Source organism: Prionailurus bengalensis, chromosome D3, assembly GCF_016509475.1.
Source record: "Prionailurus bengalensis isolate Pbe53 chromosome D3, Fcat_Pben_1.1_paternal_pri, whole genome shotgun sequence".
Taxonomy (NCBI): Eukaryota; Metazoa; Chordata; class Mammalia; order Carnivora; family Felidae; genus Prionailurus; species Prionailurus bengalensis.
The window spans coordinates 598,152-623,778 of NC_057356.1; the positions used below are offsets into that span (position 1 = coordinate 598,152).

General features: G+C 57.0%; 2 protein-coding genes across 7 annotated transcripts in view; one reads left to right on the top strand and one right to left on the bottom strand.

Annotated features, from left to right (window-relative positions):
• The window catches only part of POLE (DNA polymerase epsilon, catalytic subunit), a 45,246-nt gene extending 27,577 nt beyond the window's left edge, over positions 1–17,669 (top strand). For both annotated transcript variants that reach the window (XM_043557235.1, XM_043557234.1), the window contains 23 exons: positions 405–507; positions 923–1,003; positions 1,124–1,246; positions 1,993–2,205; positions 2,457–2,666; positions 2,871–3,014; positions 4,230–4,370; positions 4,535–4,688; positions 4,769–4,875; positions 5,035–5,211; positions 5,294–5,517; positions 5,612–5,832; positions 6,121–6,325; positions 6,751–6,924; positions 7,880–8,005; positions 9,082–9,214; positions 10,585–10,771; positions 11,653–11,784; positions 11,925–12,118; positions 15,351–15,551; positions 15,767–15,892; positions 16,561–16,650; positions 16,783–17,669. In XM_043557235.1, the coding sequence (XP_043413170.1) occupies positions 405–507; positions 923–1,003; positions 1,124–1,246; positions 1,993–2,205; positions 2,457–2,666; positions 2,871–3,014; positions 4,230–4,370; positions 4,535–4,688; positions 4,769–4,875; positions 5,035–5,211; positions 5,294–5,517; positions 5,612–5,832; positions 6,121–6,325; positions 6,751–6,924; positions 7,880–8,005; positions 9,082–9,214; positions 10,585–10,771; positions 11,653–11,784; positions 11,925–12,118; positions 15,351–15,551; positions 15,767–15,892; positions 16,561–16,650; positions 16,783–16,896 (3,580 nt within the window). In that variant the 3' untranslated portion in view covers positions 16,897–17,669. The remainder of the gene's footprint in view (positions 1–404; positions 508–922; positions 1,004–1,123; positions 1,247–1,992; positions 2,206–2,456; positions 2,667–2,870; positions 3,015–4,229; positions 4,371–4,534; positions 4,689–4,768; positions 4,876–5,034; positions 5,212–5,293; positions 5,518–5,611; positions 5,833–6,120; positions 6,326–6,750; positions 6,925–7,879; positions 8,006–9,081; positions 9,215–10,584; positions 10,772–11,652; positions 11,785–11,924; positions 12,119–15,350; positions 15,552–15,766; positions 15,893–16,560; positions 16,651–16,782) is intronic.
• A 2,119-nt stretch (positions 17,670–19,788) lies between these two features.
• On the bottom strand, positions 19,789–23,014 carry P2RX2 (purinergic receptor P2X 2). 5 transcript variants are annotated; one of them, XM_043557238.1, is made up of 12 exons: positions 22,826–23,014; positions 22,559–22,694; positions 22,387–22,458; positions 22,204–22,279; positions 22,037–22,133; positions 21,798–21,878; positions 21,535–21,673; positions 21,003–21,133; positions 20,759–20,849; positions 20,577–20,642; positions 20,414–20,491; positions 19,789–20,254 (listed from the first exon to the last, which is right to left on the bottom strand). In XM_043557238.1, the coding sequence occupies exons 1-12, from the start codon at positions 22,999–23,001 to the stop codon at positions 20,150–20,152; spliced, it is 1,248 nt and encodes a 415-aa protein (XP_043413173.1). In that variant the 5' UTR covers positions 23,002–23,014; the 3' UTR covers positions 19,789–20,149. The 5 variants fall into 5 exon arrangements, with proteins under 5 accessions (XP_043413173.1, XP_043413174.1, XP_043413171.1 ...); XM_043557239.1 differs by lacking the exon at positions 20,414–20,491; XM_043557236.1 differs by having other exon boundaries at positions 19,789–20,491.
• Positions 23,015–25,627: the final 2,613 nt, after the last annotated feature.

Genomic DNA, 25,627 nt, shown 5'->3' on the forward strand with positions numbered 1-25,627 from the left:
GGCGCATTCTTTCAGGAAAGCAGATAGACCTTTCTGTATCTTACTCGATGAGTAACGTTTTAGAAATGTCTAATTACATGCACGCACACGGATGTGTAATTTAGGGGAGGGCTTTGGCAATAGCTCTGTTAACAGTGGTCAAACAACACAGACCAAACGGCCACCAGTGGGGGGATCGTGCATTAATCCGTGGTATTTTAATACAGTGAAGGATTATTTGGTTATTGAATATGATAAACATTAGATATTAGCTGTAGTTTATTCAAAACAACGTCATTAAATAAGAGAGGTTACAATCTAGGTTCTAAGTCCTTATTTCCATGTGAAATACATGTACGTGGTCAACGCTGTACAGAGTTAGAGAGATTTCCGTGTTTGTGAGTTTTGTGCCTCTTTTCACCCAGGGCCATCCCACTCGCCATTTTCCAGGCAGAGCCCATGGTGAGGAAGCATTTTCTCCGGAAATGGCTTAAGAGTTCTTCCCTCCAAGACTTCGATATTCGGACAGTGAGTGCTGACTTCTGTACTGAGAAGTTTGGGAGGAGGACTCGACAGCACAGTATCCCCGACTCGGGTCATCGTTCTGTCTGAGTCTCCACCCTCGATGTCCTCCTCTCTGTACACAGTGGGTGAGGAAGTAGTTCCACTTAAGGACAAAACCAGAAAAACTAGTGCCGGGCAGCGCTTAGATTCCGGTGCAGGGTTCTTGTGCTGGCTCAGCCAGCTACTAACTGTCATCCTGGGAGTCCTTTCTTTAAGTGTTCTGCCTCAGTTTCCTTCTCTGTGAAATGGGTACCTCTTGCCCCAGAATTTCTAGGTGGGATAAGTATGACACAGGAAGCATTCAGCGTGGTGCTCAGTATAGAGTGGAGCACGGGGCTGCTGCTGCTTTCTTCTTACGTTTCTCCTTGTGCGCACCCAGATCCTGGACTGGGACTACTACATTGAGCGGCTAGGGAGTGCCATACAGAAGATCATCACAATCCCTGCGGCCCTGCAGCAGGTGAGGCCCCGCCCATGCAGACAGGGCCTGATGTGGCTCAGAAGCCATGGAAACCTGGGCCTGGCCCCTACTAGCAGTCAGACAAGTGATCGGTAAGTGATTGGTGTCACCTTCTTGTAGGTGAAGAACCCGGTGCCACGCGTCAAGCACCCTGACTGGCTGCACAAGAAACTTCTGGAGAAGAATGACATCTGCAAGCAGAAGAAGATCAGTGAGCTTTTTGTCCTCGAAGGCCGGAGACAGGTAGTGGGCCCAGGGCCGCCGAGCCGTGCCCGTCAGGCCTCGTGGGGGCCCCATGCTACCCAGGCTTGGATGCTCCCATTCAAGTGTCTAGAGTGTTTCTTTTCTTTTCTTTCTTTCTAAAACTGTGTACCTGACAGACAACTCTTTCCACCTGGGGGGGGGGGGTCTTCTGGCATAGGAAGCCTTGGGCCTTCTGTCAGGGATAAGGACTGTTTTCTGTATGAATAGAGCAGTAACTGGGCTCAGGGACTCAGTGCGTCAGTGTGCCTTGGGACTCCCGTTTTCTAAACTGTGAAGTAAAAACCTGTAGAAACACTAGACAGTACTAAAGACAGTGTAATGAAGGGCTTAGCTGAAGTCAGGAGAGCCAAAAGAAAATTCTCAGCTGCTGGAAATGCAAAGTGAACTTTGTTTTTACTATTGTTTTTTTCCCCACCCCCCAAAAGCACACTGTAAACTAGAGCACTGGGGGCTGGGAAAGAAAAGAGAGGACCTGTTCTCTGCAGTATTTTATTCTGTCTTATGAAAAGGAGTGAATCCCAGAGCAAACAAGGGAAAAATAGTCGTACTCGACTGATGTTTTCTATTTGACCTTTTCGCTATTAGAAATTGGAACCAGATCAATCAGTAGATGCACATCTTTGTGTACAAGTATCTTAGCCTATTCATTTGATCCCACATGTGTATTTCTAGAGGTGGAGTTTCCTGAGAGATTGTGGTGTTTTCAGTCTCCTGGGTCTTTGCAGGTGGGCGTGGCCCAGGCTCCAGAAGGCACCCAGAGCCTTGGTGCTCCGGACATGGAAGACCTCGGCCTGGCAAAGCCACCGCGCTCAGTGGTTCCTGTTGCCACCAGGAGGAAGCGCGTCCTCTGGGAGAGCCAGGGGGAGTCGCAGGACCTGGAGCTGACGGTGCCCTGGCAGGAGATCTTGGGGCCGCCTCCGGCCCTCGGGACCACGCAGGTGACACGTCGACGTGGCCGGTGGGAGGGGGCGGGGGCAGCAGCCTGGCCCGAGCTGTAGCTTGAGGTCTCCCGTGGAGTCTGCTGTGTAGCTCTGGGGCCCTGCATGGGTGAGAGGCGTCCTCACCAGAGACACCTGCCCTGAGAAGCTGTTTAATGCAGTTGCTGTGCAAGGCTGTTTCTGCTTTACCGCGTGCCCCTGGGTTGTGTTGACTGCCCCCTCTTCCTGACTCGCTTCACCGTCTGCCCTAGGAAGAGTGGCTGGTCTGGCTCCGATTCCACAAGAAGAAGTGGCAGCTGCAGGCCCGGCAGCGCCTGGGTCGCAAGAAGAGGCGGCGTCTGGAAGTGGCAGAGGGTGACCCTCGGCCTGGGGCTGTCCGCGACAGGCCTGCCACCGGGCTGGGGGGCTTCTTGCAAAGAGCCGCCCGCAGCATTTTGGACCTTCCGTGGCAGATTGTGCAGGTGCAGACTGCCATCAGTTTGGGGGGTGGGATGCCCCCCAAGGGCAGCATCACAGCCGATGGGAAGGGGTGTCTGGCCGGCTCACGATCCTGGGGACCCTCCGTTACTTTTGTGCCCTGTGATTGGGGCTGGTGCCGGAGAGCACTCAGGAGTGTGAGCACGGTTTGTGTCGAGGTGACACGTGGTCTGCTCTCTCCGTTCCAGATCAGTGAGACCAGCCAGGCCGGCTTGTTCAGGCTGTGGGCCGTCATCAGCAGTGACTTGTACTGCATCAGGCTGAACATCCCCCGCCAGTTCTATGTTAACCAGCGGGTGGCTAAAGCCGAGGAGGGGCCTTCATACCGCAAGGTACGGGGCAGCAGATGCTGCTGGTCGCTGTGGTCAGCTGTCTGCTCCGCCTCTGAGGTGGTGTCCCCAGCGATGAGGGAGCCACATAAAGGATGGGGCTTTGTGGACGCAAAAGCCTGGTGAGCTGTGACGCTGAGCCGGGTGTGCTGAAGCACCTTCTTGGGGTGCTGTGAGGAGTGAAACGGTGTCTGTGGAGCACCGGGCACAGAGCGAACGCTCAGGGGCTGGAGTTGCCGGTGTCCTGGGGGCGCCATCCTCTTACGTCCGATGTCTGTGTAGCAGGGGAGGGACGAGGGGGACGTGTGTCAGTGGCTGGAGTCTGTTTCCATAGGCGCTTCTCATGTCAGCAGCCTCCCTGGACAGACTTCTCACGCCTCAGGGTTCCCTTGGTGAAAGCGTGCGGTTCAGTGGCTTTCCGTGCGTCCCGTCCTGCAGCCTCTGCCACAGCCAGTCCTCGAGCGTTTTATTTCCCTCAGAACAAACTGGGACCCTTTGCAGATCGTCCCCTCCCCCGGCCCTGGCTCACCACCGTTCCCTTGACACCCGGGTTCTGCCTGTAGGTTAGCCTGTCGTGGAGTCCGGCTAGTTTGGTTCTGCCCGAAGCTCGTTTACTGAGGCTGTCGTGCGCATTTCTCAGTGGGTGCTGGGACGCGCGGAATGCGCTGACGTCTAGTTGCGACGAGATGTGGGAGTTTGTAACTGAGACTAGACTGCAGAGGCTTTCTGGAGAAGGTGGGACTCTGCCCCCACCAGGATTCAGGGGCGTGCGGCCCTTGAAAGGGCGGGGCGCGTGAAGGCGGAGAACAGATGGTCTGGGATTCCTGTCGCTTTCCTGGATGCGATGCCGCATTGTCACCTCGGAGAACACTTTTTCTGTGGGGAGGTTTTCCCTTTGGGTGCCCTGCTCTGCTCCGCTCTCTGGCTCCCCCACACCCGTCCTCTGACTGGCAGACAACAGGAAAATAACCTGGGGACACCTGCTCCCCTCACTGCCCCAAAGCTCCTCTGCTTTTCATAAGCCCCAGGCTGCTTTTTGAACCTACAGCCCCAGCTTCCAGGTTTAGTTTTACCTGTGAGGAGAGACGGGCTCTGAGGGGCTCACGTGTGGCTGCGGCTGCACAAGCCCTAGGACTATCTAAGGGATGCACGGAGTATGCGAGTTCAACAGACGTCACCGGTGAGCCTTGTGACCAGGCTGGCGCGCTGTTTCACCAGGTCAGTCGAGTGCTTCCTCGCTCCAACGTGGTCTACAACCTCTACGAGTACTCGGTGCCCGAGGACATGTATCAGGAACACGTCAACGAGATCAATACTGAATTGTCAGCCCCAGACATCGAGGGCGTGTACGAGACACAGGTGATCATCTTCCCAGCTGGATGGAATGGAGGAAGCAAAATTGCGTATGGCGTGGACGGGCTAGCAGCCCGGCTCTGGGCCGCCCTCCCGGTGAACTCCAGCAGTGTGTCTGCTGAGGACACGGGGGCAGTGGCCTCACCCTGCCCTGTCCACCCCTCTCCCAGGTTCCGTTATTGTTCCGGGCCCTGGTGCAGCTGGGCTGTGTGTGTGTGGTCAATAAACAGATGGTGAGACACCTTTCAGGCCGAGAAGCAGAAACCTTTGCTCTCGAGCACCTGGAGATGCGCTCTCTGGCCCAGTTCAGCTACTTGGAACCAGGTAGGACGTGTGCCCGCTGCCTTGCCCGGCCCGGCCCGGCCTCCCACGCACGTCGGGGTGACGGCCGTGTTGCCCTGCAGGGAGCATCCGCCACCTCTACCTGTACCACCACGCGCAAGGCCACAAGGCGCTCTTTGGCCTGTTTGTGCCCTCCCAGCGCAGGGCGTCTGTGTTCGTGCTGGACACCGTGAGTTCCTGGCGAGGGGCTCAGGGAGGGACAGGCCCCTGGGCGGGACGGGCCTCTGCCCCCGGTGCCTGTGGTGATGGCTTTTGAAGTGGAGCCACAAAGGGGTCCCTGCGGCAGCACCTGCGTGGGGAGAGGGCTGACACAGCCCCCACTGTCCAGGTGCGAAGCAACCAGATGCCCAGCCTCAGCGCCCTGTACACCTCGGAGCACAGCCTCCTGATGGAGAAGGTGGGCCCCGAGCTCCTGCCTCCCCCCAAACACACTTTTGAAGTTCGGGCTGAAACCGACTTGAAAACCATCTGCAGAGCCATCCAGCGCTTCCTGCTGGCCTACAAGGTGAGTGGGGTGGGGCTTCTGTGTGTGAGCCCCTCCCCCCAACGCCCCTTCCCCGCCAGCCGCTTGCTTCCCTTACGTCCAGGAGGAGCGCCGTGGGCCCACACTCATCGCTGTTCAGTCCAACTGGGAGCTGAAGAGGCTGGCTGGCGAGGTGCCCGTCCTGGAGGACTTCCCGCTGGTGCCGGTCCGCGTGGCTGATAGGGTCAGCTATGGAGTCCTGGACTGGCAGCGCCTCGGTGCCCGGCGCATGATCCGCCACTACCTCAACCTGGACACCTGCCTGTCCCAGGCCTTCGAGATGAGCAGGTGAGGGGAGTGGAGGGCATTTCTCCGTTTCTGGGCTCTGGCTGTTCCCGGTTCGTCCGTCCCTTCCCTGGGGCTGACCCCGTGCCCTCTGCAGGTACTTCCACATCCCCATTGGGAACCTGCCCGAAGACATCTCCACCTTCGGCTCCGACCTCTTCTTTGCCCGCCACCTGCAGCGCCACAACCACCTGCTCTGGCTGTCCCCCACGGCGCGCCCTGACCTGGGCGGCAAGGAGGCCGACGACAATCGCCTCGTCATGGAGTTCGACGACCAGGCCAGCGTGGAGATCAACTGTCCGGGCTGCTACTCCACGCGTAGGTGCTTGAGGCACCGGGGGTCCCCGGCTGCTGGCGTTTCCGCCACGCATTGCCATTCTGTGGTGGCGGGAACGCCCAGTGGCGGATGCCCCGCCCTCGGCCGTGACAGTGTGGGCACTGAGCCTGCAGCAGCATCCGTGGGTGTGGGACGAGCGGGGCTGGGCTCTTTAGTCGCTCAGTGACAGGCTTGTCGGCCAGCCCGGCTGCCCCGGGAGCGGTGTGTTTCCTGAGGTAGCACTTGCTGCAGTCGGCCCACGGGCACCACAGGGGTGTCTCTGTGTGCAGTGTGCGTGGAGCTGGACATCCAGAACCTGGCCGTCAACACCATCTTGCAGTCCCACCACATCAATGACATGGAGGGGGCTGACAGCGTGGGCATCAGCTTCGACGTGATCCAGCAGGCCTCCCTGGAGGACATGATCACCGGCAATCAGGCCGCCGGCACCCCGGCCAGCTACGATGAGACAGCCCTCTGCTCCAGCACGTTCAGGTGCCCTGAGAGCACAGCCTGGCCTTTTGTTCGTGTGCCCAGTCCTCTCCCTAGGCAGGATGGCTGGGCTTGGGGTTTAGAAGGAACATTAGAAACCTATTTATCCTCTGCCCTCGTTTTGGAAAACTAAGAGCTAAGACGTTGTCACTGGGCCTTCTCTCCCCCAGGGCGGCAGAACCAGCACCCCATATGGGACCAAGCTCTTTCCTCCAGTCGCTGGGCTTTGCTGCCCTCCGGGCACCATTCTGGCCCCTTCGTGTGGCCATTGGTGTGTTGTAGGCGTTGAGTGCAGAGTGAGGCCTGAGGGCGCACATGAGGGCCCAGCGATAGGGTTTGGACAGTGAGGAGAGGGGGCAGAGGTGACAGCACAACAGGGGGAAGCTGGTATCAGGGACGAAGGGCCACCCTCCATGCCTTTCTTCCAGGATCCTGAAGAGCATGGTGGTGGGCTGGGTGAAGGAGATCACACAGTACCGCAATATCTACGCTGACAACCAGGTGATGCACTTCTACCGCTGGCTCCGGTCCCCATCCTCGCTGCTGCACGACCCCGCCCTGCACCGCACGCTCCACAACATGATGAAGAAGCTCTTCCTGCAGTGAGTGCTGCCAGCGGCTTGCTCCAGGCCCTGCTGACCCCAGCCCCCCCCCCCCCCCCCAGTCCCCAAATCCACAGGAATGGCCGGCCGACGCCCCGGGCTAGTGGTCCATGGCGGTAAAGGTCCCAGGGAGTGCTTAGCTGCTGTCCCAGCCTGCTCAGCATCCTGCACAGGTGTGCCATGTGCTGGGGTCTTTCTGCGTCCTGTTGGCACAAGTCCTCATGCCCTGTGTGTGTGTTCTGCACCTGTAGTTAAGAGCAGATATTGGAGACCCATGTGTGGATGTATCATCCTAATGGGCACTCGGGCTGCTTCCAGAACTCAGGCTGTTACAGATCACCAAGCAAGAATGGCCTTGTGCCCAAGGTCACGGGAACACATCTCTGGAATAATCTCTAGCAAAAGCACTGGTGCAGGTTTGATAGATCTCTTGACTGGATAGGAAAACGCTAATTTGATTCTTAGCGACAAAGCGCTCTCCGTGGAAGTTGTACAGTTGTTTGTGTGTCCAACAGAGGCTGAGAATGTGTGTCCGCAGCCCCACCAGCACGGCAGACACTGGGGCCGGCCTCGTGTGGTGAAGTGCTAACCCAGTGTACTCTTGCTCTGCAGTACTCATAAGTGAATTTGAACTTTCTTTTTATAGCCTTTGTCCATTTTTCTGTAGTTTTGTTGGTTTTTTTCCTCAGTGATTTATATGAGTTGTTTCTACGTAAAAATTAGCCATTTTTGTGTGATGTGATAGCATGTTTTCTCCTGTTTTTGATTCTCTTTGGCTTTGTTTATGAAAGAAACAAGTATTTGTTTTGCCCTGAGAAATCTTCACTCTGTTGCGTCTGGATTTCAGGCATATTTAGAATAGCTTTTTCGTTTAGGATCCTTAGCTTGTTTTCCCATGATGTCTTGTGGTGTCCTCTGTGGCATCGCGACTGGTGATTGTGACCTTGGTCTACAGGCTCATCGCTGAGTTCAAGCGCTTGGGGTCCTCTGTCGTCTATGCCAACTTCAACCGCATCATCCTCTGCACGAAGAAGCGGCGGGTCGCAGACGCCATCGCCTACGTGGAGTACATCACCAACAGGTGTTTACATTTCTAGAATTCTGCCTCCCTTTGTGTTCTGATCTGGTGTCCTTTCCCTTCTGCTGAGGGACTTCCTGTAAATCACTCGTAGCATGGATCTGTTCGTAATGAGTTCTTTCTGCCACTGGATGTCCAAAGAAGCCTTTATTTTACCTTTATTTTTGGGAGATCTCGTTGCTGGTATAGAATTATAGTTAGATCTGTTTTGAAAGTTTTATTTCTCTCTGTGTTTCTTTTTGGGTAATTTCCTTTGTTGTGTCCTTAAAGTTGCTAATCCCTTCCTGCAGTGTTTAGTCTGCCGTTCATCCCGTCCAGGGTGGTTTTCCTCTCACGTGTCTGTAAGCCTAGCTGGGTCTTAGTATTCCTAGAGTCTGCTGAGCCTGCTCTGTCTTTCCTCTAGCTTTGTGACTAGAATCCGGGGTCAATAACCATTTCCGTGTCCTGCTTTGCTCAGTAAAACACTTGTGTCAGTTCTGATTTGTATTCAGTGGTAGGTTTTTCTCCCGATTCCGCATCGCCTGGGAGCCTGGTGATACCGCAGTGGGTGCCGGCAGTTGTGAACACATGTGAATGCCTTGTCTCATGGATACCTTGGCGTTTTATTCTTCTGTAGATGTTCTAGAGCTTTCTTACTTGGAAACACATTGGCCTTTTGAGCATTTTTTGTGATTTATAGGTAGGCTGGGCCAGAGCCGTGTTTAGTCTAGAGCTCACTGTTGCAAGATTGCTGTGAGTGCAGCCCTGGGCACCTCGTGAGTCCCGAGGCTCTCGGACAGCGGTGGGAGCGGGCACTCAGCGGTCCTTGTCCCTGCTCTGTGTAGTCTCCTTGCACACAGAGGGGCTCTTGCTTCTCTGGTCCCTCAGCACGGGTCCCTGCCGCTCCCTCTTGCTTGGTGCAGAAGTCGCCTTAGCGTCGGGTTTATCACGTCCTCTGGAAGGTTGGAGGGCTGATATAGTTTGAATCCACCGTTAAGTTTTTGTTAAGACGTGAAGGGTAAGCAGGTACGAAAATAAAAGGAGGAGAGTGGAGAAAAAAATGATTTCATGTAAGCAGTTTCTATTTGGCTTCTTTTCAGCGTCCACTCCAAAGAGATCTTCCATTCCTTGACGATTTCTTTCTCTCGGTGCTGGGAGTTTCTTCTCTGGATGGATCCCTCTAACTATGGTGGAATCAAAGGAAACGTCCCATCTAGTATTCACTGTGGACAGGTAAGATGTCACAGTCTGGAGAGCCCGGGCTGGGGTCTGAGACAGCTTTGGGGCCCGTCTTTGTCTCTTTGCACATGTTTGGTGCTCATGGGTCCAGCGCCTGGCCCAGTTCTGGGCCCCATCCTGCAGCCGTTCCCGCAAGAGCGTGCTGCCCCCGGGGGGATCTGTGAGGGAAGAGGTGAGCAAATGGGCAGGTGGGGAACGTGCAGCACTGGCAACGGTAGGGGCTGAGGGAGGGCAGAGAGCGGGCTGTGGGGCAGGGGGCTGACTTAGGTGGGACCGTCACAGAGGCCTCTAAAGAGGGGACAGGCAAGCAGGGAATGAAGAACTGGGCCGGGGGTGCAGTGTCAGCGTAGCCATGACAACAGAGCAGGGCTGGGCGGGGGTCACGGGTAGCACAGAGCAGCCAGGAGAAGAACTGGAACATCGTACGGTTCCGCCACAGGCAGCCTCCTTGGGCCCAAAGGCCGAGTTGGAGTCTTGGCTTTTAGTGACAAAGAGACTCTGATCAGGAGCACGTCAGGGCCTCCACTAGGGCCCCGTGTTGTCGACAACAGCGTAGGAGATCAAGGCTTCAGTAGGAGCCCAGTTAGCATCCGCCCAGGGGAGGGTGGGGGGCAGGGTGGAGTCTGGGAGAAGGACTTGGGTGGGTTTTGAAGGTGGAGTGTACAAGCCAATGGAATGGATGGAGGTGACACCTGGGGGTGTGGGTGCACCCAGGGGTGTGGAGCCACACGCCTACGATAAGATGGATGGGGCAGGAGAGCACGTGTAGGGTGAGAGGAGCCAAGCCTGGCCAGGGTGTGTGGCGTGTGCACAAGGTCCGGCCGTCCTCAGTGCTGGGACAGGAGGTCTGTGGAGACCTCGATGGGAGGGAAGTGCAGGTATCGTAGCTGAATCAGGAGAAGGCAGTGGATGCTGCTTGAAGGGTGTGGGGGATGCCGGAGTTCACACGTTGACGTGGAAGGCGCCACTGGGAGGGGAATTTGGTCGTGCGGGAGATATCTGCAGTAGGGCCCCTCGGGTAGGATTGTCACCGTCCCAGGACGTGTGGGATTCAGACAAGAGATCTAGTCACCCAAGGTCACCCACTCGTGAATCTTCCCTACCTGGGAGGTGGGAGCTAAAGAATTCTGAAGTGAATTCACTGGAAGAACAAAGGGAGAATCACGGTCAGCATTTGCTGAGTACACACCAGGTGCATTACCTAAGCAGCTTCATCTCCTAAGTGGCCTCGTCCTTAGAGCCATCCTGCGGGACTTTGACTCAGGCTCAGGGATGTGGAACGACTCGATGAGCATCTCACGAAGCACAAGGGGTCAGTAGACCCAGGTGTAGAATGACTCAGGTGTGTTGCATCTGTGTTACAGCAAGACTCCCGAAAAGAAGGCAGAGAGGAGGAGGAGGAGGAGGAGGAGGAAGGTGGGGAGGAAGAGGAGGAGGAGGAAGGTGCCCAGGAGCCCGACGTGGAGGACATGCTGGAAAACAACTGGAACATCGTGCAGTTCCTGCCACAGGCAGCCTCCTGCCAGAGCTACTTCCTCATGATCGTTTCGGGTGAGCCGGCCCGCTAGCTTGCGTGGGAGTCTGGCGGTGGGAGTGATGTGGCTCTGGCGTGTTTGCATAGCAAGGAGGTAAAGGGGAAGTCAAGTCTGGTGGGCGTGCACTGGCTGTGCCGGCCTTGCGGGGCTGGACCCCTGTCCTCTGCCCTGGGGCGTGTCCGCAAGTCCCAGGACTTGCGTGTGCACACAGAGCAAGTAAAAGCAAACACCAAGTACAGAAGGTTGGAAACTTCCTGAATCAGTTGCCCACTGGCTGGTCTTTGAGGCTCAACTTCTGTGTCAGAATCTTCTGTATCTGACTTGGGTCTAGAGGTGCAGTGTTAATAAAGGTTCGGTGTTGACAAACCAGGGTGTCTGAGATCACATGCACACAAAGTGTATACGTTACACTCTGTCACACAGAGCTCGTCATTAGGGGAGAGCAGGTGGCGAGGGCTTCTTCACCATCACTCAGACGTAGCGGTGTGCAGCCACAGCGGTGGTTTCGTTTATAACTGCATGTGTGCTCGCCCTTGAGTCTCTCTCTACTTCTCTTTTGAAACTCCTGGGGGGCTACCTCAGAAGGCGTGCCGACACCGGGAGCCTAGACTTGTGTTTGTTATGAGCCATGTTTTGTCACTGTGTCACCGTGCGGCAGGAAGGTTGGTGAGTGTGGCTTACACGGCACTCTCCCTACTAAGGTTACTAAGGTGCACTTGGACTTGGGCCTCAGTAAGTGCCCTGCTTATTCCCATTTTTCCAATTGATTTTGGCTCGTCCAAATGCAGCCAAGAGTCACGACTAGTAATGATATTTCAGCCCAGGCTGGCTGGAGGTCTGACCGGCCACAGGGCCCCCTGGGTCCTGACTCTCAAGGCCTGTGGCCTGTCTCTGCAGCATACATTGTGGCCGTGTACCACAGCATGAAGGAGGAGCTGAGGCGCAGTGTCCCGGGGAGCACCCCCCTGCGGAGGAGGGGGCCCAGCCAGCTCTCCCAAGAGGCCCAGGCGGTGGCCGGAGCCCTTCCTGGTGAGCACCCCCTTGCTGCCTGAGGCCACCCCTCTGTCCCTAGAACCTGAGCCCTCTGCTCTGGGGGTCCCCGTGTCCTTCCCTTAGTGTCCTTATCACTGCAAAATGGGGAGCATGTGCCGCATCCCTTTCCTTCCCAGGAGTGATCACCTTCTCTCAAGATTACGTGGCAAATGAACTCACTCAGAACTTCTTCACCATCACTCAGAAGATTCAGAAGAAAGTCACGGGTTCCCGGAACGCCACTGAGCTCTCAAAAATGTTCCCTGTCCTCCCTGGTTCTCACTTGCTGCTCAATAACCCTGCGCTGGAGTTCATCAAATACGTGTGCAAGGTGAGGCCGCGACACGTGTGCGGGGCAGAGATGCTTAACGCTAATGCGAGCACTCACAAGAGTGTCAGTGTGTGTGGGAAGCGAGGGTGCCAGGAGTACAGTCTTGTTGATTCCACGAACTCTCACTGCTCATGCCTTGTATCTGCTGTGTGAGGCATTTGGGGCTAGAAGTGGGAGGAGACCAGAGCCCCCCCTGTCCTCACGGAGCCTGTGCTCCAGTGAGGGCGAGGACAAGTCAGTCAGGGACAGGTGAGCCCAGAGAGGGGAGGCGGGCTGAGGTGCCCTCAGAAGGGCAGGGTAGATGAGGAAGTTGGGGCCTGAGACCACATTGAGCAGGAGGGTCCAGCCGTGTGCGGACCTGAAGAAGAACCTGAGGGTGCAAAGGCCCTGGGGTAGGATGGTCTGGGGGTGCTGGTGAGAGGCACCTGCTGAGTGGGCGAGCTGTGAAATGGCAGTGCTTGTGGATCTGGTGGGGCCAAGGGCCGGGACCAGGAACAGTCTCCCACAATGAGCAGGCTGTGGTGAAATCACAGAGGAGAACTTGCTCGGATGCTAAATGCTTTCTGGGAAAGGCGGGCGGAGTCAGCGATGGGATAATATTACCAGATAGCGACTGTGCAGGTGTCACCCCTCAGAGAGCACTTTCCTGGGCATTCAGTTACAGGATGCTCCAGGATCAGGTGACTTCTGGTTGTGGTGCAGAAATAGTTTAGTTTGCCATTTTATTCTTCTGTTAGACTCCAGGGTTTTTAAAATTTATTTTTACTCAGGTATAGCTTACGTACGGTGAGATTTCACCATTGTGGGTGTGTGTTCTGTGAGTCGTGGCAGAGGCAGGATGCAGGGCGTTTCACCGTTCCGCAAACATCGTACCCACCCCTGCCACGCGCTGATCTGTCTGTCCGATGTCCGTGCACTCTCTAAAGTTGACCCAGTCACATTCAGTCTGTGCAGTGAGTTGTTCAAGCTTTCACAGAGCGATGGGGCTGTGCTGCGGGCAGGTTCAAACGGTCTCCACCTGAGCTAACTCCCCCCCGAACCACTGATCTGCCCTTGCACGGCCACCTCTTCCAGAATCCCACGTTGTGGATTATGTGGCCGGTTAGGTCTGGCTCCTTTCACGGCACACAGAGTGTACATGCTGTCCTCCACGCGGTCGCAAGTTGGGGAGGTGCAGAGAGGGAGAGGGGGACAGAGGGAGAGGAGGGGCACAGAAGAAATAAAGCGGGCTCTGTGTGGATTGGGACCCACAAACCATGATATCATGACTTGTGCTGAAGTTGGACACTCAACCAACTGAACCACCTAGGTATCCCTAGAATCATTTTAATCTATAGATTAACTTAGGGAGAATTAACATCTTGGGTTTTTTTTAATGTTTATTTATTTTTTTTGAGAGAGGGCGCAGAAGCACAAGGAGGGGAGGGGCAGATGAGAGAGAATCCCAAGCAGGCTCTGCACTGTCAGTGCAGAGCCCGACGTGGGACTCAAACTCACGAACATGCGATCGTGACCTGAGCTGAAATCAGGAGTCCAATGAACGCTTCACTGACCGAGCCACCTGGGCACCCACAACATCTTAGTGTTGAGACTCCTGATTCATGAACCACTATCTCTTTCCATTTATTTAGGTCGCCTCTGATTTTCTTCATCAGTGTTTGGGGTTTTCAGTATTTGCTCCTAAGGTTTTCAGGCTGTTTGGTGCCATCGTAATAGCACTGACTTTTTAAAACTTCGGTTTCCGGTTGTTCACTGCTAATATATATAGAGATACATGGATATTTGTATCTTGTGTCACATCTTTTTTGTCCATTCGTTTATCCGTGGACATTTGGGTTGCTTCCGTAAGTTGGCTATTGCAAAAAATGCTGCAGTAAACACAGGGGTGCATATATCTTTTTGAATTAGTGTTTGCTTATTCTTTGAGTAAATAGTAGTGGAATTGTTGGATCAGAGCGTAATTTTATTTTTAACTTTTTGAGGAACTTCCGTACTATTCTCCAGAGTGGCTACACCAGTTTGCATTCCCAGCGATAGTGTAAGAGAGTCCCTTTTCTTCACATCCTCACCGACATTTGTTATGTCTTGTGTTTTTTTATTTTGCCCATTCTGGCAGCTGTGAGGGGATACGTCATTGTGATTTTGGTTTGTATTTCCCTAATGATGAGTGATGTTGAGCATCTTTTCATATGTCTGATGGCCATCTGGACATGACACCGATTTTTAAATATTAATCCAGCCTTGCTTGTATTCTTGGAGTAAATCGCACTTGGTTGTGACGTATCATGCTTTTTATACATTGGTGGGTTCAATTTGCTGGTATTGTTGAGGATTTTTGAGTGCACATGATGGTGGTTGGTCTGCTGTTTTCTTGTGCTGTCTCTGGTATCAGGATGATGATAGCCTCATAAACGAGCCAGAAGTGTTTTCCCTTTTGTGTTTCCTGGAAGATACTGTGTCGAATACTTTTTTTTTTTTGCTTAACGTTTGGTCAATTTACCAGTGAAATCTTTTCTCTTTGTTTTGCTCTTTAATTCAATCCAGTTTTGTTTTATAATGGAGATATATAAACTGTATGTTTTGAGCAAACAGCTTCATACTAACAGGCTGTCGCTCCTCGTGATACATACTTGCAAACTTACCTGCTTTGCCGAAATCTACTTGTCTCGCTGGCTGGGGTGGCGGGCTTCGAATCTGACCATAAGTAGTTCCCCCAAAAGTGTCTTCCAAGAGGGCTTTGGTTCTGTGGTGCTCTTGGTGTTGAGCTGGGACACTAGAGTTTCAGGGGTGGGAGGGACCTCTAAAGAGGTCTGTCCTGTCCTGTCCTCTCCATTGTGGACAAAAGGCGGAGACACCCCACCTGTGGTTCCGCAGGCACCACCACGAGAGCCAGGCTTCCCAGCGGGCTCCAGGCTGGCACGGGAACCCCCACTGTCGGGGCTGAGAGCACACACTCTGCCGATGAGGCCGCGCGGCCCCGCAGATTTAGGACTTCCTGTCCTTGAGGAGGAGGGAGCCAGGAAGGACGACAGGAAGAGCACGTAGTGCCCCCGTCCCCCGGAGCTGACGGGAACCTGCTCGCAGGGCCGCACTGAGGAAGCCCCCCTCACTGCCAGCGGGAGAAGGAGGGCGCGGCGCTGAGAAGCTGCAGCCCGAAGAGTCCGCTGCAGGCTTTTCCGCTCCCGATAGAGGCCGGCCCGCGAGGCCATCACTGATGCTCTGTTCTTTGTAGGTTCTGTCTCTGGACACGAACATCACGAACCAGGTGAACAAGCTGAACCGGGACCTGCTGCGCCTGGTGGACGTTGGCGAGTTCTCAGAGGAGGCCCAGTTCCGAGACCCCTGCCGTTCCTACGTGCTCCCTGAGGTCATCTGCCGCAGCTGTAACTTCTGCCGGGACCTGGACCTGTGCAAAGAGCCCTCCTTCTCTCAGGTGGGCGGGGCCGGGAGGCTCTCAGACACCTTTCCTGTGTGCCGGTGCGGTGTCCTGATAGACGGTGGCGGTGACGGTGGTGCGTGCGGGCCGGCAGCCGCCTCCCCCCGGCTCCCCAGCTGGCTCTGCACGGTCCCTGCCCAGCCTCTGGGAAGCCCTGGCTGCCGAGGAAGGCTGGGCGGACCGCTGACCCGGCCCCCTCCTCCCCTGCCTAGGACGGGGCTGTGCTGCCTCAGTGGCTCTGCTCCAACTGCCTGGTTGCCTATGACTCATCAGTCATCGAGATGGCCCTGGTGGAAGCCATGCAGAAGAAACTGATGGCCTTCACTCTGCAGGACCTGGTGAGTGGCAGGCCTGGCGTGGGGGACTCCACCCCAGCCCCCTCTCCAGCGGGCAGAGGGCTTCCTGATGAGCGATTTGCACCCCGAGAAGCCACAGGTGTGCACAGTTCTCAAGTCCCGACTCAGTGCTCTGAGGTGGCCAGCCCTTGGATCAGGGCTCCTCTTGACTCCTTGTCACACATCTCTGGGGCCCCTGCAGGGGCAGGTGCTGGCTCCATGCACCTTTTGTTGTAATGGAAGAGGGTAGCTGGTGAGCAGGATGGAGTGTGAGAGTCATGGCAAGTGTAAAGACAACAAACAGGGAAGAGAGAGAGAAACAGAGACGTTGTCAGCATTAGATAGAGGGGTGTTCTTGATGAGAGGATGTGAAGGGGTGTCGGGGCCTGGGCAGGGAACAGCCCACATCTGCTCTGATGGAATAGGGAGACCCAAGGAAGGCACAGGGGTGAGGTCCCTGGGACTCAGAGGCAAGGGTGCAGTGCCACCCGCCCCCCCGGGAAGGTGTTAGGAAGCAGCTGGCATGTTTGGATAAATCCCATTACAAAGTATTGGTCTTTCCTGGTTGAGTTGAAGGCCATGGGGTGGGTGGGCATGCCGAGCTCTTGGCTACCACTGGCCACCACAGGCCCAGAAGGGGACACTGGTGACCAGGGCTTCTCCTCATGCAGATCTGCCTCAAGTGCCGGGGTGTGAAGGAGACCAACATGCCTGTGTACTGCAGCTGTGCCGGGGACTTCGCCCTCACCATCCGCACCAAGGTGGGGGTCCCACGGCTGGCCTGGCTGCCCCCCCCTCCCGTTTGCCCTTTCTGGTCTCTGCCATCTGCCTCTCTCCCTACACGCCCGAGCCTGTGCCTTGCATCCCTGTGCCTCCTCTGGTCATTTCTGCAGGTCTTCATGGACCAGATTAGAATCTTCCAGAACATCGCCCAGCACTATGGCATGTCGTACCTCATGGAGACCCTGGAGTGGCTGCTGCAGAAGAACCTTCAGCTGGACCATTAGCGAGTCGAGCAGCGACCCCATTCCCTGCCCTGACTTCCAGACTTGTGACCCTGGCCAGGACGGAGCACCGAAGAAAAGGAGCAGGTCACATAGAGAAGCACGAGCCAGCCAGAGCAGGAAGTGGCTCCACCTGGGGCTGCCTAGGCTGCCAGCTGTGGTCAGGGCAGCCCACTGTTGGCCTGAGAGGGGTCTCCAGGGCGGTTCCTGCTGAGTGGACAGCCCTCCCTGCGGTCCCGCTCTGTCACTCTCTCCTCTGCTGTTGAGGGGGTCTTCTGTCTGGTGATGACTAGTGGGGTTTGCAGCCCTTGTTTCTCATCACTTGTGACCACGGAGACGGTCTCATAGCTGGATGCCAGCAGGATGTGGGCCTGTTCCAGGGAATCCGGAGCCAAACCCTGAGGGGACCTGGACATCTTTCCCACAATGAGTTCCCAGGACTTAGGCTTCTTGTCTGGAGACTTCCTGGTCAGTGTAGGGTCTGCAGGGGTGGGGCCTGCATCATGGCAGTCACCTTGTCTGCAGCAGCAAGATCTGGAATCGGGTGTGGCACCCTTGCCCTCCGAACCTGCAGGTGGGGGTGGGGACAGACACGAGCACCGGGCTCAGACTGCCGCACATGGGTGGGAGGATGCACGTGTTTGTCACAGGCTTTAACGTTATCTGTTAGCACTTGGGTTTATAGGGAAATCCTTCACATGCAAGACAGTCGGTTTTTTCCTTCCGCTTTGAGGGATCTGGTCGGGGGAAGAGACGGGAATAAAACAGCAGCAGCAGTTTTGTTGGGCTTCTAGCGGATCTGCTCTGGCTTTTTAGCTTCAGAGTCCAAGACCTCCGACCCTTGCGGGCCTGCCCGTCCTCCAGGGGCCACTCGGGGCATGCACGCCCAGGGTCAGCAGCCCTCACCTGCAGAGAGGGTCAGTCGGGACCATGGCCCCTTTAAACCTGGACACTTGCCACCAGTTTCTTCAGAGAGCCGGTGCAGCGCGGAGATGTGGGACCTCACTCTTTGCTGACCCTGTGGTGGGGCTGGAAAAGGGGGGGAGGCCCAGACAGGGGAGTCTGCGTCCCAGTGACCTCAGGAAGACTTTGCTGAGCTGGTCCCTCTGTCGTCACCTGCCCCAGCACAAAAGACCCAACTCCACACTTCATTTTAGTAGTTAGGTTTTATTTTTTTATTTTAGAGAGGAAGCGTGAGCGGGGTGGGGGAGGGGCAGAGGATGAAAGACAGAATTTTAAGCAGGCTCCATGCTCCCCGCTGACGGAACTCGACCCCACAACCCTGGAATCATGACCTGAGCCAAAACCAAGAGTCGAGCCACCAGGTGCCTCACGATTCATTTTTAACTAAATGAGACTGGAAGTGGAAAAAGAAGAATGGCCAGGTTGGCAACACACAGGCTAACTGAATCATAAACTCAGACCCCAAATGGGCAGCCTCCAGGGAGGCCGTACGGAAGCCGTGGGCCAGCGTCCGCTCTGGGGCCCGGCGCGAGTTCATCATTGCTGCCTGACTTCTCCAAGTATCTCCTAGTATTTTACACTTTAACTTCAGTTTTACTCTTTGGATTCGGCATTCCTGAAAATTTTTACATGTGTCTGTGCGAGGACAGAAGGAAGACTGACCTCTGTTGCAACTGGGTGCGTTGGCTCCTGGGTCCTGTGCTCCGGGTGTGCCCAGGCCCTGTGGCCACGAGAAACCTGACACTGGCTGGAAGGTGGACAGAGCCTGCATCAGCCCCCAGATGGAGATCAAATCAAATTAGGGCTGGGATGGGGAGGGGAGCTAACTAGGCTTCCTGGAAGTGCAGCAGAGAGCAGAGATGTCCCCAGAGAGGAGAGGGGAGGGGCTGGGGGCCTGCATACCACTCCCTGTCCTTACGACAGGGCCAGAGGGTGCCGGGTGGGTCCCTCAGAGGCCAGCTTAGGGATTGGAGCATTTGGGACAGCAAAGGGTCCTGGGGTCACTCTCGTGCTTGGGAATGGGAAACCTGAACCCCTGGCCATGGTTCTTGAGCTGCAGCCCAGGCCCAACTGGAAAAGCCAGTTTCTTCAAAACTGGACATCAGGGAACCAGACACAGGGTATTGCAGGCATTTGGGTGACTGAGGAATCCTCACCTCAAGGTGGCCGTGGCGGGGGGGGGGGGGGGGTGCTTCTCAGGTGTGTGCCGTTGCTGGCCCCCCTGTTGGGTGTGGGCAGGTGAGATGGCCAGCTCTGGCCACCTGCCAGCATGATTTGGACATGGGGACCCCCTGAGCTATCGGTCAACCTCAGAAGAGGGATCCTGGCTGAGGGAGTCTGTGCAAAGCACAGCATGTGCTGCCATAGACCTGTGTGCTCACCATCCGTGTTGCTAAGGGAACTGCCACCCAGCCAAGTTCTGGCGGCCCCTGGGGGAGGGGGGCCTGGCCAGACAGGCACCAGGCAGCGCCACTGAATATAATGACCATTGTGGCATCTGAGGGTGTGGTAACTAGTTATCTGCTGGCTTGTGCTCCCCCTCAACCTCACCATGACCATCCCCCTCCCCCAGCACCAACTTCTTGCCCCGCCTGGGTCCTTGTTTCAAGTTCCCTCACCTACCCCTTGTCTTCCTTCCTCCAGAGTCCCCATCCTTTCACATGTTTTGAGGGTGGGTCTGGGATCACCCCCCCACCCCCACCCCAGGAGGTTGGTAAGCAAGCTGACTGAAGGGCAGGTGCTGGGTTCCTCATACACCCAGTCTCTGCCTGCCCCCCTGTCCCCCTGCTTGGACACAACATGCAGTCTGCACCCAGGCTGATTAGAGGACAGACCAGACCAGACGCACCCACGGCTCCCATGCGCGAGGACCCTCTACTGCCTATGTCTTCAGGACCTCAAGATGCTTCTCCCAAAAAATGAGGCCAGAGGTTCTGGACACAGGTTTATTGGACTCTGGGTATGTGACTTCTTGGCTATGAAGCAAGCAAAGGGTCTGGGTGGGGAGGGGTGAGAAGTTTGTGAGGAGGCCAGCTAGGGAGGAGGAGGAGGCAGGAGTTTACCCCTTCCTCCAGCCCCCGGGGACATTGGGGGGCCAGCCAGGATCCGGTGCCACCCACTTCGTGCCCGCCCACTGCCCGGTTGCGCGGGGGGTCTTCGTTCCCAGTTTCTCAGAGCGTGTTGAGGTGCATGGGCAGGGCCCAGGGGAGCTGGCGGCTTGGTCTTGGGACCAGACTTCAGGACCCCATCAGGCCCGCCTTGGACACAGCATGATGGAAGTCATGTGGTGGGCTCAGAGCTGGGCCAAACCTCGGGGGTCCGTGAGTGTGGAGTCCTGCCGGGAAGGCTCGGAGGCACACAACTCTGGTCCCACAGTCTGCTCAGGGGTGTCGGCCATCTGCTCAGAAGGGGCAGAGGCAGGGCAAGGCCATGGGGGCGGGGCGGCCAGGGACTGGCCTGGGTCTGCAGAGCAGGGACAGGGTTGGGGAGGAGCCTGGCCCAAAACAAGAGCCAGAGTCACAGGCCAGCTACCAGAGGAGCGCCTGGGTGTGCACACCTTGTCGAATTTCTTATGGCTGTACACCTTGTTTTTGTTCATGAACGTCAGCAAGATCCAGTCACACAGGAAGGAGCCCTGGGCCAGCAAGACCGACACGTGAGGGTCCAGGAGACCCCCACACACACCCAAGCCCCCCCATGCCCAGCATGCATCTCCTTACCACCCCGATGGAGGTCAGTGCTGTGGCCAGATTAATGATGGTGGGAATCAGGCTGAACTTCCCTGCCTTGGGAGAGGAGGCTGCCTTAGATGGTTGTTGGGTCCGGGGCAGGTGGGGCTCAAAGGAGGGTGGGGGAGATGAGGCCGTGCCCGCTGGGCCCTGGGCAAAGCAGGCTGGCCTACCTGTCCATGCACAATGACGTCGATGCGGATCCCATAGGCCTTGATGAGCGTGCGGGTGGCGCTGCCGTTTACCTTGTAATACTTGGCAAACCTGGGACAGCATGACCCTGAGGAGCATGGTGGCGGGCACCCACCCATCACCCAAGATGGGAAGCTCCCCTGGACCTTGGAGCACCTGCCCTGTTCTTTTAGAGCCACCACAGCCAGGGCAGATGAGGACCCAGGTGTCCCAAGGCCAAGGTACCTGAAGTTGTAGCCAGACGAGGCTGGGACGTGCTTGGGGTCAAGCCTCCGGAAAGAATACTTGGGGTTGCACTTTGACGCTGACAGGTCCAGGTCACAGTCCCAGTTGATAATGACCCCGATGACACCACCCTGCCCAGAAGTGGGCACAGGGATGGGTGTCAGGGAGGCTGCACAGAGGACCCCCAAGAGCCGTGGGTCCTGCCCTGAGACTGTGCACGGGGCACTCATCTTGGGGCACCTCGGGCCGCTCAGGGCCGAGAGCCAGGAGTGCCTGGCGAGCGCCCCGCCCGCTTCTGAAGCACAAGGGTATGCTGGTGGCCAGCTGTGTGACCAGGAGTCAATAATTTAGCAGCAGCCATGCATGCCCAGACCGGTCGGCCGATTGTGTTTCTCTTTCCTTTGCCCGAACAGGGCCAGGGTTGGCCAAGACCGCAAAGGGGACTGGCTGTAATGGAGACCCTCCGTTTGCAGCTAGGAGCCAGCACCTGGAGGAGAGCTGGCCCGCCCACTCCCTCGGCTGCCCGCCTCACCGTGTGTGCGAGCTCTGTGAAGTTTTCCCCTGCCTGTTCCACAATGAAGCCCAGCTTGAAAATGGGACAGTAGGGGTCGGAGACCTCATCGAATGTGCAGCGTTTCAGGTAGCCGTCCTTCCGGTGCTCGATGTTGCCTCTGAGGACAGGGCCCGGCCACATCAGGTGGGGAGGAGGCAGAAGCTCTGTAACCCACAAACGCCACATTCCCAGGACGTAGCTCCCATCCCGACCCGTGGTCACCACAGCCTGGTGGCTCTTACTTGGAGAACTGGAATTTAGGGTAGTGGATGCTGTTCTTGATGAGGATGGTGAAATTCGGAGCCATCTTGCCGAGAAATTGGCTGAGGAGGCACAGACTGGGTGTGTTTAGTCTCCCCCACCCCGAACCCCTCCCCGGCACATCCCCAGTCCTGGCCAGTGAGGAGAGAAAGGAGCAGAATAGAGTCGTGCTGGGGTGTCAGCTGCATCCCAGCTAGGTGGGGTCACTGGGCGTGCGCACCTGACCGACGCCCCGTCTTCCACCGGGCACCAGCCCCACACCTCGCAGGTCTTGGCCGACCCTTGGTAGTAGGGTACGCAGCGCCCGGTCCGCAGGCCTGCGGGCAGATGGACGCTCAGGGGGCGAGGGGCCCCGCCCCGCCCCACCCCCAGCCGGCGGGCACTGACCGCTTCCCAGCATGTCCAGCTGTTCCGCGACGCAGTCCTCGTCTGTGTCACAGGAGGCGTTGCTAACCCTCACGCTCTAGGGAGGAGCCGCCTGGGTCAGGGGCCCCGAGCCTTCTGGGGCAAGCTGACCAGGCAGGCAGGGCCCCTCCCTCTGCCCCAGCGCTGCCCTCCACCAGGCCTCACCTCCGGGCAGGTTCCGAGGGTCTGCGAGGGTGTGACCTCGATCCTGGTGATGATGCTGAACACGCTGCCTCCCTGGGCTCAGAAAGAGGGGATGGTCGGCCGAGGCTCAGAGAGAGGGGGTGGTCGGTCCCGTCCCGGGGTGCGCGGCCGCGGGCGGGGCGGGCAGGCGCACCTCGGGGGGCTTCACGTACTCCTCCACGTCCCACACTTTGCGCTCGGAGAAGGTGATGCCCTTGACCTTGGTAATGACGGAGCTCTCGGGGCCCGTCTCGCTGTCCTGGTAGCTCTTCTGCACGATGAACACGTACCTGCGGGACGGCAGGGCCGCGCTGGAGGCGACCCGGGACCCTCCCCCCGCCGGCCGCCGCCTCCCGGGGCCCCGAGGCGCCGAGGCCCCGCGCCCCCCCCCCCCCCCCCCCCCCGGCAGCGCCGCACCCACCACACGAAGTAGAGCAGGATGAGGAGCTGCACCGCGCGGTACACGACGCCCAGGCGCCGGTTCTTCACCACGATCACCTTGGGCGTCTCGTAGTCCCAGAACGCGGACCAGCAGCCTCGGGCCAGGCGCCCGGCCGCGGCCGCCCCCGCGGGGGGCTTGGGCTCGGCGGCCGCCATGGCCCGGAGCTCCGCCCGGGGCGCGACGCGGGCGCACCCTGCGGGCTCGGGGCGCGGGCAGGGGAGCCCCGCGGCACCGCCCTGGGGCGTGGCCTCGCGCGCCCCGCCCCTCACCCCTGCCGGGCCGCGCGGCCTGGGGCGCGCGGGGGCGCACCTGGCAGGTGTCTCCAGGTGGGCCCGGCGCGGGCATAGCGCGGGCGGCGGCCTTCGCCCCACCCGCCCCGGGGGCCCGCACGTCCCTGGGGCGGGACACGGAGCCGCGGGGACATTGTTGAGACGCGGGAGGAAGACCTGGCGAGGCTCCGCAGGCCTCCTGGCGTCTCCGGCGGCGTCTGACGGCGGCGCGCCCTGACCCCGAGGGGCTGTCCCTGTGTCCAGTGCCCTGACTTCGAACACCGTGGGGGGTTAGGTGTCTCAGGAGGGGATTTCCGAAGGGCAGTCCTGGATTCTCCGCAGCTCGGCAGAGACCCCCGGCCCCCCGCCCCCGCCAGGCTCGCACAAACCTGGGTCCTTTCCTTTGCCCAGACGGCCCCTTTGCTTGAGCCACGGGCGCGCTCTGAGCGGTCAGTTCTCGCCCCTCCTCCACCCAGCCGCCCAGCCCTCGCGTCTGTCCTGGACTTCGGCTGAGGCCCCTAACTGCTTTTACCCGCTTCCATCCATTTCCGCTTTCTTTACAAACCGAAGTGGTTGTGGGGTTTTTTGAACCCTTTTATATCTTCACCCCATTTCGTTATTTTGGTATTTCACAAAATGACACGTTTCTTACAGCTTTATGTAGGTGAAATTCATTTAGCATCTAATTAACCTTTTTTTTTTTTTTTTTTACAGTTTATTTATTTATTTTGAGAGAGAACAAGCGGGAGAGAGGAAGAGTGGGCGGGGGCGCAGACAGAGGATCGGAAGCAGGCTCTGCGTTGACAGCTGAGAGCCGGATGCGGGGCTCAAACCCGCAAACCCCAAGATCATGGCCAGAGGTGAACTTGCACGCATAGCAGACTGAGCCACCCAGGTGCCCCAAGTGTGAGACTCTTGATTTCAGTTCAGGTCATGATCTCGCGGCTTGTGGGTTCGAGCCCCCACATCAGGCTCTGCACCGACAGTGTGGAGCCTACTTGGGATCCTCTCTGCCCCTCACAAGCTTGCCCTCTCTCTCCCTCTCAAAAATAAACATTAAAAAAATCAAATGAAAACACCAGGCAAACTCTCCAGGCTGGGAGAAAACCAGTGTAGACCCTAACCACGGAATTTGTAAGGACAGCCACGGTGTCCATTAAAATTTATAATTTGAGGGGCATCTGGGTGGCTCACTTGATTAAGCCTCGGACTTCGGCTCAGGTCATGATCTTGTGGTTCACGAGTTCGAGCCCCGCATCGGGGGTCTGTGCTGACAGCTCAGAGTCTGGAGCTGCTTCAGATTCTGTGTCTCCCTCTCTCTCTGCCCCTTCCCCACTCCCACTCTGTCTCTCTCTCTCTTTCAAAAATAAACATTAAAAAGAATTAAAAAATATTTTTTAAATTTATAATTTGCATGAAACTTTCAAATACGTTAAAGAAATTAGTCAGGAGGAGTGAGTCTCATAATAGTTTTTTTTGTGTTTTTTTTTTTTTTTTTTTTTTACTTAAAAAGGCCTTTTACAAGTGAAAAAATAAAGTTATTCAACTGAATTTTAAGACGTTTGGTTAACCGGAAATATTACTCTACGGCAAGAATAGTATAAACATATCTGTAAATAACAATGTAAAAACAGCCTAGTTATAAGTAAAAGTCCCAAGTAAAAATAAAATTAGATTTCCTTTTCTGAACAGCTTTATTGAGATAAAACTCACACGCCATACAATTTACCCATTTGGAGTACGGAATTCATTGTTTCTAGTATATTCACACGGTGGTACAAACATCACAATCTAATTTTAGAACACTCACCGCTTCTAAAGGAACCCCCAGACCCATTACCAGCCCCCACTCTGCTCCCCTCGACCCCGCAGCTGCCCCCGGAGGACCCCCGGCCACGCCTGCGTCTCCGCCCACTGCCTCCGGGGCTCCCTCCTGCTGGTGGCCCGATTCCCAGGCTGGGTCGCAGAGCCGCCCAGACTCCGCAGGGCCCCTGCCGTGCGCCCGGCCAACCCACACGCCCCGAGAGATGATGTGACCAACTGCCCTTTCAGGCCACCGAGCTCTGGCGCGCGTTGTTAACGCTGCGCGAACGCGGACCCCCGACACCCCAGTCGCGACGGGCCGGGGTCGCTCTGGGTTCTCGCCCAGCCCCCCGCCCCCGCCTGCCCCTCATTCCTGCGCCAGCCCCGACCCCGCCCCGCGTCCTGAAGCGCTTCCCGCCGGCTGCAGGTCCACACGCGGCTGCCCACCCGCCGCCAGGGGCCGCTCGCTAACCGCTAACCGTCCCAGCTCCCGACACCCCCTCCTCGCTCTAAATCCACCCACCTCCTTCCGCCTGATCTTTGTTGACACGACCATTTCCCAAACTAGACCAAGCACTCTTGGGGGCAAGGAGGGGCGGGCACACGCAGTCTTTCCCTGGGCAGAGCCTCGCATATAGTCAACAGTGAGTAAATACATGTTTACTGAATGACGACGTCCGCAGAGAGAAACGAAGACCACCCCCGATGA